Here is a 16,062-nt window from a genome sequence, read left to right as displayed (position 1 = left end):
CACACACACACACACACACACACACACACACACACACACACACACACCACGTGATGCACCTAGATACATCCATAGGCTGTCGGCAGAATTTTCACTGTTTTTTCTCCTCTTGGTAGACAACCCTTTGTGTCCTTGGGAGGAGGAGGAGGAGGAGGAGGAGGAGACCTCTAAGTTGGTAATCTGTGGGTGGATTGTGCTCCCTGCCTGCCACTCCCTGCCTATGGGCAGCCTCTGCCTGTGTGAAAGCAGCAGCTCTGGGTGATAGCTCTGCCCTGAGACTACCAGCCCTGGAGAAGGCTTGGGCTTTCTTAGCAGTTTGGCTTCTGCCTACCCAAAGCTATTTGTTGGCCCAAATCAGACACTTTGTTTGTGGCCCCTCTGGATGCTTCCAGCTCATGGCCCTAAGTCCTGCAGCCATCATTAGGGGTGCTGGACCTGTCCCTGGTCCTTAGAGGATTAGTCACTGCTTTTTCCACTCCAGCCTTTTATAAGTCCCAGGAGGTTTTGGGGGTTGTTTGTTTGTTTTTGAAGACGCTTTTGATGTATATCCCTGGCTGTTCTGGAACTCTGTGTAGGTAAGGCTGTCCTGGAACTCACAGAGATCTGCCTGCTTTAGACTCCCAAGTGCTGAGACTGACAGTGTGGGCGACCATACCCCAGGTTTTGTTTTTGTTATGTCACCATTCTCAAGTATACCGTTTTGGAATCGTCACAAAATTGTGCAACTGTCACCATTGTTTTATTTCAGAACATTTTTTTCATCTCCATAAGAAACCCTATATCCATTAAAAACTACTTTTTAATGTACACATAAAAGTTTTACGTTTGTTTTAGAATATCTAATGATGTTTTAGTGGGCATGCACAAACTGTAAACAAGGTAAACCTTTCTTTCTCTTGTGAGGAGCAGTAACTTGGTTCTCCCAGCAGTCTTTGGAATTGCAATTTGCTTGTTTGTTTGTTTTTCTTTTCTTTTTGGTTTTTGGTTTTTCAAGATAGGGTTTTTCTGTGTAACAGCCCAGGCTTTGTAGACCAGGCTAGCCTTGAACTTACAGAGAGTTCTGGGATTAAAGGTGTGTCACCACACCTGCCTGTTTTTTTTTGCTCTAGGTACTGACATAAACTTTTTATTAAAATGTGTGTATGCGTTCATGTAGTTGTATACATGCCGTGTCTTTGCACCATGCTTGGATTCAAGAATGTTTACTCACTGAGCCATCTTACTATCCTCTGACATGAGCTTTAAATTTTTTTAAGTTAAAATCTTCAGTAGAAGCAAGTAGTATTGTGTCTTTAGAAATTTTGAGACAGGGTCTCATAGCTGAGGCTAGCTTCTAAGTATGCTGGCCTTCCTTCAACTAAGAATGCTCTTGCTTCAGCCTTCCAAGTGCTGGAATTACAGGTGTGAGCCACCAGGCCATCTTTTCTTGTTATTCTACCTTCTATGTCTATGGACTTCCTAAAACTGAGCAGTCACAGGAATCAATTTACAGCATATATGGTGTTTTATGTCTGGCTTTGAAGACTCTAGGTTGCTTGGCATATATGCAGTCCCTACATGCTGCTTAAAAGAGCATGGGACTAGGTGGTTATCATCAGATGGGTGTGGTCCCAAGGAGCTATTTTCCTGTTGAGGATACTGAGGTGTAAAGTATGGATTTATAAATGAGCAGGAGAGACCTTGGCTGAGATTTCTTTCTCGGATATCCCTCTTGGTCATCCTTGACCTTCTGGCATACTTTTTTATATTTTCACCCCTCAGTGTATGCATGAACACATGTGGTGTCCACATGTTGTACCTTGGAAAGAGGCAGGCATGTGGACCTTGGTTGTTGGAGAAATGCACGGGAGTATGGTTTGCATGTGATGACAGTTAGTGGCCGCACTCTTTGCAGCAACTCCTCAGAAGCCAACTAAAGGCTGCCATTAGGCTGGAACATAGTTTCACCCATGAGCTTTCTGTGGAGTGCCTAAAAAAATAGCAGTACTGTGTACTAAGCTTTAACATACTTAATTCCAACAAACCTAAATGAGAAGTTGGACTTTGAGTACCGTTTCTGTTGATACATAACAAAGCCAACACTTAAGCCCAGTTTTGTGTTTTTTTTTTTTTTTAATTCTTTTTATGTGTCTGTTTTGCATATGCATCCCATGCATGCCTGGTGCCCACAGAGGCCAGAAAAGGGCATTGGGATCCCTGGAATCAAAGTTACATAGAGGATAGTGAGTTGACATATAGGTGCTAGGAGCCAAACCCAGGTCCCTCTGCAAGAGTAGCCAGTATTCTTAACTGCTGGGCTATCTCCCTAGTCTATCTAGCTATATCCAAACCTTCGCATTTGCATCCAAAGGTATATTTTACATTGAGAAGGCCTCTGAACCAGACACAATTGCATGGCTTCTGGCTGAATACCTGCTGTAGAGTTGTAAAAAGATTAGAAACCAGGCCTTCTGTGGACAGGCTCTTATGTCTTCTCTTTGCAGTCAACAGGAAGGCTGGATGTGCAGTCACGTCTCTGCTAGCCACGGAGCTGACCAAGGATGATGCCATGGCTGCTAGCCCTGCTAAGATGTCCAAGAACAGTGAAGGAGTCTCCACAATCCTTGAAGAAGCCAAGGAGCTGGTTGGCCGTGCAAGCTAAGCTGGGCTTTATGGCTATTGCTGCTCCTAGGCAAAGCCCAGACTGTCTACCTGCAGCATGTGCCTAAATAGTCAAGGGGCTACCCCTTGCAGTGGCCACTCCACCACCTGACCCTGTCTTTCTGTCTGGCCTGCTGCTCTCTGAACATCACACACAGCTTCAGCTGCCTAGAGGCCGGAAGGAAAGGACTGTTAGTGTAGGGGTGGCCTGAGCCCAGCCCAGCCAGCCCTGGCTATATTGTATTACCAAAGCAGGGTCCGTGTTTGCTGCCTTAACCCTGTCTCCTCTGTGTTGTCCAGAGGACCCGGTCTCAGACAGAACCCAGCCTGCTTTCTCAGCCCAACTTTCTAGTGGGCCTCTCCTTAGGTCAATCTTGCTGCATTTGTGCTTTTTTTTGTTTTTGTTTTTGTGTGTGTGCTTTCTCTGGCCCTGAGAATAGCATGGGACTTGTGACCCTTTGGGCTAGATCCTCTCACTGCTGTCACCTCTGCTTTTTCTCCTGGCAGTTATTTATTACTAGTGCTGTGGCATTGGGAACTACTTCTGCAAAAGCAGCAAGCGAATCCCACCCTTATCCACTTCCCTGGGAAAGGTCTCAACCACTCTTCTCATTCCACTGTGGCCCAGGTCTGAGCCATAGGCAGGTAGCTAGGGTATAGTGACAGTGTGGGGCCCGCCCCCTGCCCGCTGCCATGCTTTATGCCCTTGCCTCCATGGACCCTCTGCAGCCCTCCACTCTACCCTGAAACTGAGCCCCCTCCCCATTCCTTCCCCAGAGCTTTGGTGCATCTCATTTGGAGTGTGGGCTGTAGTGTGACTATCCCAACACCTCACCCCCTCCATCCAAGGAAATGGGAGGTGGAGCCTCCTGCCTGAGAAATTGTTTTGCAAATGGATCTATTTTTATATGAAAAAATTTTTTAAGAAAAATATCTTTGGTCCCCTTTTCCCTCCATAATAAACTTTGATGGTAGGTTCAAGCATTCCTGGGGTCAGTCCTGAACATGGCCTAAATGTAGGCCCAGTCCCTCAAGACTAAACCCTGAGGCCGAGACAGACCCTTCCCTAGCCTCAGTTCTGGGGCAAGAGAAATTTCTCTGGGTGGGCTGGGCCACACCATAGGGTAGCAAGAGCTCTGATGCTGTTTTCATGAATGTATTAAATTATCAAGCCAAATGTGCAGATGCTAAGTGGTGTCGTGAGAAGCGGGTGCAGGTGTGCCCAACGCCCCACTATATAAACAGTGAGTCAGACTGGGTGACCCAGACCTCAGGAGGCTCAGATTCTCTGGCTTAGGGTCACTTTCTTGTCCTCCTCCGGCCCCTTTCAGCTTCCCCTCCGAGGCTACAGTGAGGGAGTGACTGTCCAGGCTTGACACAGAATTAGAGTTGCCAGAGCATGGAGTTTAGGAAAACACGAGGGTCAATACTGGGAGCCTTGTGGCCCGGAGGATGGTTTGGGTTGCTAGTGTGTGTGTCTGAAGGAGCAGTGGCAGCTCCTGGGTACAGGGGCTGGTTCTTCCTGAGCCACTTCCTTGCTCGCTGACATCTGGGGCTTTGACCCTTTTCTTTTTTAATCACTTTTGCTAAAATGCATTTAATTAAAATTTTTTTAAGTAGAGGGGAAAATGCAAGCCCCTTGCCTCTTGGGCTTCTGGGATGTTATCACCTCCAATTTGATGGGTTTGTTTCCAACTGTCAATAAAGCATTGAAACATACCTCCAGCCTCCTTTGTAAAATTCTGGACTGGTTCTTTCAGTGGTCTGGGCTTCTCTTTGGTATTTTCCCACTCTGTTGTCAGATCATCAGAAGTTAACCAGTCTGGGAGACCAGAGCTTGGGCACGTTATGCATGGTGGTTTCTTCCAGCAAGAGCCCCCTCTCAGGGATGTTTTCCCTTGTTTACTTACAGCCTCTTCCACATTGTAACCCTTTGACCTGTAGCCCTATTTTTTACCTCGTGTCCAACTTCCCTTTTGCCGGGCACCTCCAGATGCCACAGTTTCCTGGCCAGTACCTATGTCTTATATTCCCACCAAGTTAAAGGGGCTTAACCCTGGGACTGGGATCCCAACCTGGGTCCGAAGCCCCAGACCAAACACCAGAGGACTTACCACTAAGGTATGCTTGCCCAAGCAGCTATAACCTCCACAAAGACACCTTACAGTGAGCAGGCCCGTGGTAGTCGGAGGGCCCTTGTACAGATCTTTACTAGATAAAAAAGCCTTTTAAATAACCCCTGGGCGTGCTCAGCTGCCTTCCTCCTGTGGCAGTGGACCAGAGGTGTGGGGGTGGCTACCTGCCTTCTCATTTCATCCCATCTTTTGGGGCCCACACATCAATGAGGGCTCCAACCACAGCTGTGCTTTGCCCTGCCGTCTGCTGCTTTGCCGGGAATAGAAGAACCCAGGCACCCAGAACCCCGCCCTTCCAACACTGGGCTCCGAGAAAACCCTGCTCTCATTTCAGCAACCTCACACACCACCATCCTTCCCACGCAAAGTCAAAGTCGTCAGGAAGGTTTGGTTTCCATGGCAACAGACCAGGCGATGCAGAACTGGTAACCAGAATCCAAGGGAGGAAGCCCAGAAACTGCTCTTCTGGCTCTTTCGATGAACATGCTCTCACTGACCCTCCTGAAAACCTGTGGGGTCCGTTTCTGTCCCCCTCCCTCCAAGAGCTCAACAACCTGGGAGTTGCATGGGCCGTGGGGGGAGGGGGAGGAAAGAGAAGAGAAGCATCGGAGAAAAAGAGGGAGGGGCTGGGTCCCAGGGCCATCTCCTGCAAGAAAGAGAGGGGCCCTCCAGGTAGACTTGCTGCTGTAAAAAGAATGGGGAAAGCTCGTTCCACTGAGGCGCAGGTTAGAACCTATGGAGAATTGCCTCTGACTGAATTCCTCAAGCCTCTAGGCAGCTGCTGTGGAGGAGGGTAGGCAAAGGAGAATCCGCCCTCCTCTGGCTCAGTCCCCGCTCCCGCGGCTGCAGTGAGGTAGCAGTGGGGAAGGGGCGGGAACTAGAGAAAAGTCCCGAGAGCCCTCCCGGCAGCATTTGAGTTCCCACCCCCACTCACGCTCCTGTTCCCCGCCCCCCATGCAGGATCTCCTTTTCTGCCTGGAGACAGCCCTGAGCATAAATCTGCGCATTCAGTTGCACACGCACTCAAAACTCCCCACCCCCACGATGGACTCTGCAGCGACACCGCACACTGATCCACAAGCACCATTACAGTCCATCACATATTATTGGAGACTCCAGGGAATCGGAAGCATGCACGCCATATTCAACAGTCATATGCGGACTGCACATGCACACAATTCAAAAATAGATCAAGACGCTTAGTGACACAAAACCAAGACGCAAACAACTATGACCCTTTGATTCTATCATTTAGAACAAACCCCTCCGTTCCATCCTGTGTTCTTAGACGCGGCCAGCCTTTCAGAAGAAACCTTTTTTTTTTATTTTTAATTTTCGAAGAAAAAAGCCATATAAATATTAGAGTATAAAACTTGCGAGAGATATTGGAAGGGGGATGGGCAGGAGCTACGTGACTAGGCGAAGAGAAGCTTTTATAGATAGAGGAGTCAGTACAGGGAGGGGTCGCGCCGCGGCGTGTGGACACAGCACAAAACACAGCACGGGCTGCGCAGGCAGATTGAGATTCAAGGACAGACGGCTGCGCACAGCCCACCGCCCGCTGCCCACTTGCCATCACGTAAAAGCACACCACACTACACACTATTGGCTATTCTACACCAGCCGGGGGAGGGGCTTCTACACTACTGTTAGGGCTGGGGCAGAGGAAGGTGGGCAGGGGGAGTTCTATGCACAAGGAGGCACTGGGGGGCTTTAACCAGTCTCTGGCCACGAGGGGCGGCCTGGGGGCCTGGGCAGTGGCCTTCTGAGAAGAAATGGCACCTGGTAAGGTGGAGGCCAGGGTCTTGACTATAGGAGAAGCCTACAGCCTATAGAGGACTATAGTGGAGAAGCCCCATCATTGGCTGAGACTCTATGGCCACTTGGTCCCTTGTTCTAGCTCCTTGACTCGACCCAGGGGTCAAGAATGGCCTTGCTGGGCCTCTGTTCCAGCTAGGACCACTCACCCTCCCACCAGGGTCACCTCTGGAGTACCCAGCACCCACAGAAGCCCCTCTTTTCTCTCTGGTCCTAAACCCACTTAGAAGTCTTCTTGGACTGAAATCCATTGGTCCTGGTGGCTCAGCCCAAGCTGCCCAGGCTGAACCAGGGTAGAGGGGTCTGGCCTGGTGTTTGTCTATGGCTAGAATGTGGGGACTGGGCCAGTACCCTGGGTACATACAGAGCCCCGTGCCAGACCCTATTTATTAACAGGCTGTTTTGTCCACTGCTCCACTCCCATCAGTACACACTCAGCTTCCCTTTAGTTTACCACCCCCTACTGTCTCCAGACATGCAAAGGAGTCTCTTCTTTGAGGAGTAGGGAAGTCACAGCATGCAGTGGGAACATCAAACAATGAAAAACAAAAGACTGGTCCCCAGGCATTGAAAGGAGGCTTGGTAGCAAAATGCCTTCCCCAAATCCAGCAAGCATCAGTACCGGGGGAGGGAGGAGGGATGGTGACTGTGTCCCCAAAACTTAAGCATTGGTTTCAAGGCTCCAGAAGGACGTGAGAAGACTGGTACCAAACCATGCTTTGGGAGAAAGCTGAACTGAAGGAGAGGCCAAAGGGTCGTGACGCTCTCCCAACTCTTCAGAACTAGGAGCCCGCTTAGGTCACCTGTCACCTCAACAGCCAAACTACCTTGCTCAAAGAGAGGGACTGAAAGGAATGGGTGGGGTGGAGAGAGGACGAGCCTGACTGAGTTGGGAGATGGAGGAGTTCAGCTGGAACTAGAGGTGTGGCGTGGTTTTTGTGTCCACAGTAACCCTACTACCCATGTGGGTACAATCACTGATTGGATAAGGGGTTCCCAGCAGGACTCTCTTTGCATATTCAACCCCTCAGGGCACAGAGAGGGGTGTTGTTGACTTGGGCACTTGTTTCTGTTTCCCAACGGGGAGCATGGCCTTGGCTCCTACCAGTATCCTGGGGTGAGCCCTGGAATTCTGAGGCCTGGGTACAAGTAAGGGCAATCTGGACTGGCAGGGGAGGGAGGCTGCCCTGTGGCTCAAGGCCTGGCCTCCACGTTACTTCTTCTCTTTCTTGCCCGACTTCTTCTTGTTGCCGTTACCACCTGCTGGAGCCTTGCCATCTCGTTTGCCAGCCGCATTGGTCAGTGTGGCATTGCTGCCAGGGATGTACACATTCTGGCGGTAGTCGGGCACATGCTGCAGGGTGAACTGGGGTCCGTATCGAGCGCTCAAGCCCATGGTGCCAGCGCCCCCTCCCAGAGTGGAGCTGCCATCAGCGGCTTCTGCAGAGACAGGAAGAGCAGATGGTGAGGCAGGGTCAGTGACCCCCCAATACTGCAGTCAGTGCACATCGATGGAACCCGGCCTCTGGGAATAGCCTGGTCACCAGTGCAGGGAGCTGGGGAAGAAGTCAAGGGTGACAAAGCGTAGGAGTTCCAGCTCTCTTTCTTCCCATGATCCTCAGCAAGTATAGCTAGCATCCCTGTGCTATTTTCTAATCATTATATGAAGGTGCTAGAGAGTTTCCACTTTGGGTGAGAATTAAATGAGAAGATGCTTCTAAAGTGCCTAGGATAGTGCTTCGTGTGTGTGTGTGTGTGTGTGTGTGTGTGTGTGTGTGTGTGTGTGTTGATTGCTCAAAATGTGCTAGCTGGCATTTCTCTCAGGCTTCAAGTTCTTGCTCCTGGCTTCTACACTCTACACTGGACTATGACTTGTGCATTACCCTCCCCTAACTATGGCCTGGAGAAGCACCTCAGCAGTTCTGCCATTAATGTGTGTGCAAGGGTGTTCTTCTGTTCGGGTGTACCACTTAGGGCAACTTCCCCCTAAACAGGAAGAGACTGAAGCTTGGAGTGGTCCTTATCTGCATGGGAATGAGATCTCCAGATGACTAGAGTCCAACCAGCAGCTGAAGCACAGAAATAACCCATCATAGGGGTTCTATGAGGATTAAATGAAACAGATGCTCAGTGCCCTGGCACTTGACAAGTGCTTAATAAATGCTAGGCACTGCTGCCAGCTCATTGTCATCCTCATGTCCGGTTATACCCAGTTATACTCTTTCTGAATGGAGCCGGTGGTTGGGAGGGAGATGGGAGTTTGACTTCCAGATACTCGGCTGGAGGCTCTGAAACTCTATTCCCAGGCAGAGAATTAAAGCCCCAGGAAGGCCCTGCCCCGCCTGGCCAGGGGAGAGTTTTCCCCTAGCCTCTGCCTCCACCCTAGACCTTGGAGCTAGTAGACTAAAGCCAGAAAGGCTGAGTAATTCTGGGACATCAACCAGGGACTGAGAAATTTTTCCAGTTCGGGTAAGAGGGAAAAGCAAGAGAAAGGAGAGCAGAGATGTGCCAGAGTCTCTCTCCACCTCCGTACCCCAGAGTCTGGATTTCACAACCCTCTATTTCCACTCCCCGACGTCCTGGGGCTGAAGGCCTCCAGGGAGCCTTCAGCCTGGCAGGAGGGGACAGCTGCCCACCCCTCCTCAGCCCTTTCATTTGCTGACATTTCCCTAATTAACTCCAGGAGGTAGCAGTCCTCCGTGGCCCACCCCTCCCCTCGAGGGGACAGCCTCCTCCAGCCTGGGAAAGGAAGGGGGAAGGGCTCAGATCCAGTTTCAAAGAGCCAGGATTCCAAAGTGATTTTAGGGGCTTGAGAAGACTCTCTCTCTCTCTCTCTCTGTGTGTGTGTGTGTGTGTGTGTGTGTGTGTGTGTGTGTGTGTGTGTTTGGGGCTTGAGAAGATGTTGTGTGTCGGCTTCCACCTCCAAGCACTCAGTAAGGAAGGAATGCGGAGGAATGGAGAAGTGAGACTGAGCAGAAAGACAGGAAGTGCTTCACTGAGTGACAAGAAATCGGGCCCAGCCACTTTCTACAATCACCCAAGGTTCTGAGACTCATTCAGAATGGCCACTTTGTGGGAGTCTGAAATTGAGATGAATCAGGGGCGAGAGACTGGAGACGCAGAACGAACTCCCCTGCCGGGTCAGCTCCCCTGCCCAGTCAGCTCTGCTTTAAGTGGCTGCCTGATCTTGTCTCAGGGCCTACAGAACTCAGCTGCCCCATCTCTGGATCTGGATCTGGGCTTGTCAGGTGGGAGTGGGGTGGAGGGGCTAGATTGCCAGCTTTGGTTCAGAGACTCCAGTGGATTTTCCAGCTATATCTGCTCCCCACCCCCCACCCCCCCACACAAAGATCCACTGGCCTAAGCTAGGACCAGCGTTTTCTCTTAGTCCCAGAAGACAAAGACTTAGAAATGCAAAGAGACAGGATCTTTTCCAGCTGGAGGAAGGGTGCTGGCCTCCCTCCAGCTCCAAAGTCATTACCACCCTCCCCTGGTCCCCTTAATATTGCCAGTCCAAGTCAGACAAAGACTCCACAATAGCAACAGCCAGAGACAGCCAAGGAAGCGAGCCCAAAACGGACAGAACTGCAAACCACAGCCTGCTTTTGGGTGCACCTCCTCCAAGTTTTATTTAAGAGCTCTCTCAAGGGCCCCTCCTTTCTCCCCTCACTGGGCTGGCTGGGCTGGGCTGTGCTCCAGGAGCCTTTCAGGCTCTAGGGCTAGGAAGTAGGTGCGAAAGTGAGAGCAGGGCCTGACCTTGCCACCTCCATCCTCTAGTCTATTCCCCAGAGCCCATGGCTCAGCCTTGGGTCAGGTCCTGTGTGGGCTGGAGGGGTGGAGGCCCTGACAGGGGAGCCTGCATTTGGCCATGGCACTACTCCAAGGAGACCTTCTGGGAAGGTTTTGGGCCATAAATACTGTTTCCATGTCTGTTTTTAGCATCTGAATTTGAGCTTAAAACACTGCTTTCTGGCCTTAGGGCTTAAGGCCACAATAGCTGAAGAGACCTGTTTACCTCCCTCAAGAGCTGGACCTGGCATCTCCCCAGGCCTAGTGTATGCAGTTGGCCTCTCAAGGATCTCAGCCCTGTCTGGAGAGGTTGAAAGCCCCCATCATCTGCACCACCCCTTCCCGCCCTTTGGTCAGCTATAGGCCAGGCCTCATTCAATCACAGACATCAAGGGTAAGATTAGTAAATCATAACAAGTAAAAATACATAGTTTTCAGCTATCTCTGAATTTTGGGCAGAAGATGAGAATTTTTTTGTTTGTTTGTTTGTAATAATTTGCCTTGTGCAAACAGTTAAAGGACTTAAGAGTAAAACTTATATGGCTGGGCATGGTGGCACAGGCCTTTACTCCCAGCACTTGGGAGGCAGAGGTAGGCAGATCTCTGAGTTTCAGGTCAGCTAGGGCTACACAGAGAAACCCTGCCTCAAAAACAAAAAGCATATATTCACTTGAAATTTACATTTAACTGGGAACCTTAGATTTTATCTGGCAACTCTAATCAGAGAGAATAATGGAGGGGGCACCGGGAGGAATTCGGCCTCTAGGTCTAGTCACCTAAGAGAGAATCAATGCTGTATGTATAGGCCAAAGGTGATGGTGGGAGAAAGAGCATGTCCCTGGGAGCAAAACTGAGTTAGAAATCACATCTGTGCTGAATACTGGGAAGCTGCAGGTGAGTGGCATTTCACATCCCTCCTCCAAAAGCCAAGCACAGCTTGCCTTATAACTGTCATCCTAGAGAGGATTGGTTAAAGCCCCAAAGGTTTGACTAGCACACATCCTGCCATGATTATAGGGATGCTTCTCCTGGATTTCTACCTACCCCAGCCACACTCAAGAGCTTTCATGTGTTAGGCCCGAGCCTTATTCTTCTGTAAGCTTTCCACAGGCTGTGCTTTCCTGGGCCAGACATTAGTCCTTATCAACAGGTCTTAAATTCTTTTTCTTACAGTTTATTCTGTTTTAATCTAATTGTTTGGATTAGAATACAAAGTGATGAGTTTTACTGTGGCTCCTTCGAATCTGTACTAGAATTCAGATTCTGAAGCTGGCATGTGCTTGCCTAGCATCCACAAATCCCCGGGGCGAGGGCAGGTTTCATCCCCAGAACCTTATTAACCAGGCAGAGTTTCAGACAGTTATAATCTCAGCATTCAGGAGGTGGAGGCAGGAGGATCAGGAGTTCAAGGTCATCCTCAGATGTATATGGAGTTGGAAACCAGCCTGGCTACATAAGTCCCAGTCTCAAAAGAAAGAAAAATGCTTTTGTTTTTCCTCTTTTATCCCTCCAGGGCAATAAAGATAATGATTAATCAATTAGAGCACTGTTACTATAATCACTCTCTGCCAAGCCTATGTTGAGGACCTTATATTTGACCCTCAAACAGCACAATGAGATGTATAAATATTTCATAAGTGAAAGTGAGGCCCACGGGGGCTTGATAGTATACTTAATGCCTCATTCCTAAGTGGGGACAGCAGGATTTGAACCCAGGTTGGTCTTCTTCCAAAGCCTGTCCTCTTTAAGTGTTAGTGAGCTGGTTCCACTTGCCTTGCAGAGCACCCTGTGACTCTTCATATACAACCATTGGCTGAATCCTGAATCGATGCTACAACCAACTGAAGCCCTTTCTTAGCCTTGTGGGAAAACTACAGTCCTGGTCTGGAGCCCAGGGGAGCAAAAAAGCCCGGTCTTCTTAGAATCTGTTGGGAACATCCAGACCCGATAAGGGGTACTAGAATGTGCCAGGCCCAGTACCATACTCTGTGCCTCTCCTTCAGTCCACACTATATAATCTAGTGGGGTTGTTGTCCCATTTTCTTGGCTGAGGAAGCTGAAGTTTAAAGAGAACAAACTGCTCCATGTTACAAGGTCAGTATGTGGAAGAGCTATGGTGACAGACAGCTATGTGCTAGTCCTTTCAGGGGTCGGATTTGTTTGGTTTTGAGACAGGGTCTTGCTTTCTAACCCAGACTGACCTCAAACTCATGGAAACCCTCCTGCCTTGCCCTATGGAATACCGAGATCACAGGTGTGTGCCTCCATACACAGCTCACAGCTAGACTTGCAACCATTCCCCTCACATCTGCTTGGAGGACAACTTGTTCACTTTGCTCTGGGCATTTCGGGGCCTCTCAGCCCCTTCGTTATCCCTCAACATGGCGCCATGTCATGGATAGTCACCTGATCTTCCAGAGAAGCCACACAGACTTATACCCATCCATAGGTATGAGGGCAGCACCCCGCCCACAGTTTCCCACCCTGTCATACCCATGGGTACCACTTACCACTGGCAGAGGCCAAGATCATGGCTTGCAGCATCTCTGTATCAAACTGGTTGTTGGGCCAGGTGCCGGTTTCATCACCATTTTGGGAGCTGGGGAGACAATAACAGGGTCAGCCCCACCTATTCTCCTCCAGCCTCTTCCCAGGGTTCCCAAATCCCCACCCTTATCCTTTATCTCCACCCCATGCCTAAGACCTGCTTCTGAGTGGAACAGGAGGAGTTAATATAATCCTTCAGAAGCCAGACCCCAATAAATTTATCCCCCTAGGATCAGTCAGCTTTATGCATACATTAAGTGAATGCCATCCCTCCATTCTTCGTGATAGGGTGTGATTTACTGTCACAGCCTGAGATGGCAGGCCATCTTCTGAGGACAGTGAAAGAGGCAATCTGAGAGAATGTCCCATAACTAGATGAAGAGCCAGGAACAAGAGAGAAATTATCAGGGAACTCAGGAGGCCCCAGAATACCCCACAGCAGTTTCCTAGACTCAGGTCTGATCAGTGTTCTCCTAAGCCCTCGGGCATAAAGTCTACAGTCACACCAAACTGGCCATCCTGCTTCCCAAGCATGCCCACCCCCCTCCTTTCCCAGTCTGTCATCGGTTTCCCAGTCACTTCCCTTTGAAGCTCACTCTTGCTGATTGCAGAATGGCAAACCACAGCCTTTATTCTAGCAATGCAAATAAAATGTGTTCCAAGGTCAGAGGATTCTAAAATTCACCAGGGCTGGGCTGGGCCCTGTCCCATCGGCTTCTACCTTACACTGACCTCTGTGGTATGGGGACTGGTGTGTCAGCCTCCTACTGAAGCACCCAGCAGGAAGCCTGAGCACCTGGGACTGCATTCGGTCACTTCACTGTGCGTTGAAAACATGAAGTGACTCATGTTTTTAAATATATTATTAAGGGTGCTAAGAAATTGCAACTGATTATGCTCAATGGGGACCCTTTCCATGGTGACAGTTTCTGAGTGTGTCTCCTTCCTTCCTTCCTTCCTGTCTCAATAAGTCTGTTTTTGTTGTTGTTGTTGTTGTTTGTTTGTTTGTTTTTTATTGTTTTCCTGACAGTCTCATTCTGTAAGCCAGACTGGCCTACAACTCATGTAACCCATGTGGGCCTCAAACGACAGCAATTCTCTTGCCTTGGCTTTTCGAGTGCTGGGATTATAGGGGTATATAGGCATACCTAGACATCGTGTGGGCTTTCAAGGATCGTATTAGTTTGCAGGGGTGAAGGAAGGAACCCCCCCCCCACATTCTGCCACACACTGGCACAGTCTGGCATGAAGACGTTCCCCAGTAAACAGTAGTTGCCTGGCTGGGCCTTGCTGGTACACGCCTATAATCCCAGCACTGAGAGGCTGAGGCAGGGGGGTAGGGGGGTTTCAGATTAGTTGAGAGTTTCAGATTAGTCTGAGCTACACAGCGATAAAGTTGCCTCAAAGAAACAAGTATATATATATATATATATATACACACACACACACACCAATGAGAAGAGCTCCAGGGAGAGAGAGTTAGGTCCTCATGAAGTAAGGTCCACATGAAGTAAAAAGAAGAGTAGCTGGGCGTGGTGGCACACACCTGTAATCCCAGCTCTTGGGGAAGCAGAGACAGGCAGGTCTCTGTAAATTCGAGGCCAGCCTGGACTACAAAGTAAGTGCAGGACAGCCAAGGCTACACAGAGAAACCCTGTCTCAGGAAAAAAAACAAAGCCACCCCCACCCCCAAAAAGAGAAGAATTTAGTTTCAGGGCAGACCCTGAGGAGTGGAAGACAGCAAGTGCATTCGTGTGTGATTGTGCACGTGTGTGTGTGTGTGTAACCCTGGCCGTCTGAGGGAAGAAGGTTGTGTGTGTAAGGGCAGCTTGGGTAATACAGGAAGACCAGTCTAAACAAACAGACCAAGGAGTGGCTTGGTGGCAGAGTGGTTGTCTAGCATGCAGGATACTTGGGGTTCTGTGTCCAGCCTAGCAGAAGGTAAAGAAATAAAAACAGCTTCAGATGGATGGACATTATGATGTACATCCGTAGTCTCATCATGGTGGAGATCGAGGCTGGGCGATCAGGTGAGCCCTAGGGTAAGAGGCCAGCCTAGGCCACACAGAGAGAGCTTGTCTAGAAGAAACAGGTAAACAAAAACGAGAATAACTGTAATGAAGAAGTCTGGGGACACAGCTTTTCCCAAGTGAACAAACAGCAGTTCTGATAGCAGGAGAAGCAGATGTCAGATGGTGGTAACAGAACAAACTGGCATAAGTGCTTCCTGATGCGGTCAGTAAGAAGTCCAAAATACCACCTATGGAATGTTCCTACCGAGACTGTTGAGAATTCAGCAAACTCTAGACTATAGGCATTTAAAAGACTACAGGTCTGGATGCTTTAAAATAGCTATTTCATTAAAAAAAAGAAAAAAAAGGCAGGGAAGCTGTTTTGATTAAAGCAGGAGGAAGAGACAGCAACCACATGCAATTCGTAGGTAGGCCTTGATCAAATTCTAAATTTAATTTAAAAATTAAGATTAAATTTAAAAGAAGAGATTAAAGGACACACTGAGAGCATTTGGGAATGTCTACTACATTCTACTACAGACCCTAGTGGACTGTGTATTATTATATTAATGTTAAATTCCTCAAATATCATTCTTTTATGATTGTATAGGAGTTCTAAAGGGTATGCATTGTATCAAATGTTCTGATGCCTGTAGTTCTTTCATATGGTTCCTGAAGGAAGAAGCTGTGCGTGCGTGTGGAGGCATGCACGTGCTTGCGTGTGTTCAAGTGAATAGTCAATCGAGGTTTGTTTGTTTGTTTGTTTGTTTTTGAAAACACTCAATGTGTGTACTGGATGATGGCGGCGCACGCCTTTAGTGCCTAGCACTAGGGAGGCAGAGGCAGGTGGATCCCTGAGTTCAAGGCTAGTCTGGTCTACAGAGCAAGTTCTAGGACGACAAAGGCTACATGGAGAAAGGAGAAACCCTGTCTGTGTGTGCAAAATACAAAACAAAAACAAGTCACCCAAGAGACAGAGCGTGTGGAAGACAGCTCTCAAGGCAGGGGAGGGGCCTGGAGAGTTCCTTAGGAACTCTGCATTGGGGATCTGCATTGGTTGGGGAAGCAAAGTGAACACTGAATATTTTGGCTTCCTTCTCCCTCAGCTCTGGAGAGCTCCT

General features: G+C 49.1%; 2 protein-coding genes across 7 annotated transcripts in view; one reads left to right on the top strand and one right to left on the bottom strand.

Moving 5' to 3' along the window:
* The window catches only part of Diaph1 (diaphanous related formin 1), a 94,603-nt gene extending 90,244 nt beyond the window's left edge, over positions 1 to 4,359 (top strand). For both annotated transcript variants that reach the window (XM_055622539.1, XM_055622538.1), the window contains one exon: positions 2,484 to 4,359. In XM_055622539.1, coding sequence (XP_055478514.1) covers positions 2,484 to 2,641 — 158 coding nt within the window. In that variant the 3' untranslated portion in view covers positions 2,642 to 4,359. The remainder of the gene's footprint in view (positions 1 to 2,483) is intronic.
* A 1,716-nt stretch (positions 4,360 to 6,075) lies between these two features.
* LOC129687914 (protocadherin gamma-C4) overlaps positions 6,076 to 16,062 on the bottom strand; it is a 32,987-nt gene continuing 23,000 nt past the window's right edge. For all 5 annotated transcript variants that reach the window (XM_055622534.1, XM_055622535.1, XM_055622533.1 and 2 more), the window contains exons 3-4: positions 12,893 to 12,981; positions 6,076 to 8,033 (exon numbers count right to left, since the gene is read on the bottom strand). In XM_055622534.1, the coding sequence (XP_055478509.1) occupies positions 7,807 to 8,033; positions 12,893 to 12,981 (316 nt within the window). In that variant the 3' untranslated portion in view covers positions 6,076 to 7,806. The remainder of the gene's footprint in view (positions 8,034 to 12,892; positions 12,982 to 16,062) is intronic.

The sequence above is a fragment of the Psammomys obesus genome, unplaced genomic scaffold (assembly GCF_907164565.1).
Source record: "Psammomys obesus unplaced genomic scaffold, mPsaObe1.curated_primary_1811, whole genome shotgun sequence".
NCBI lineage: Eukaryota > Metazoa > Chordata > Mammalia > Rodentia > Muridae > Psammomys > Psammomys obesus.
This window is presented reverse-complemented; position numbering and strand designations above follow the sequence as displayed.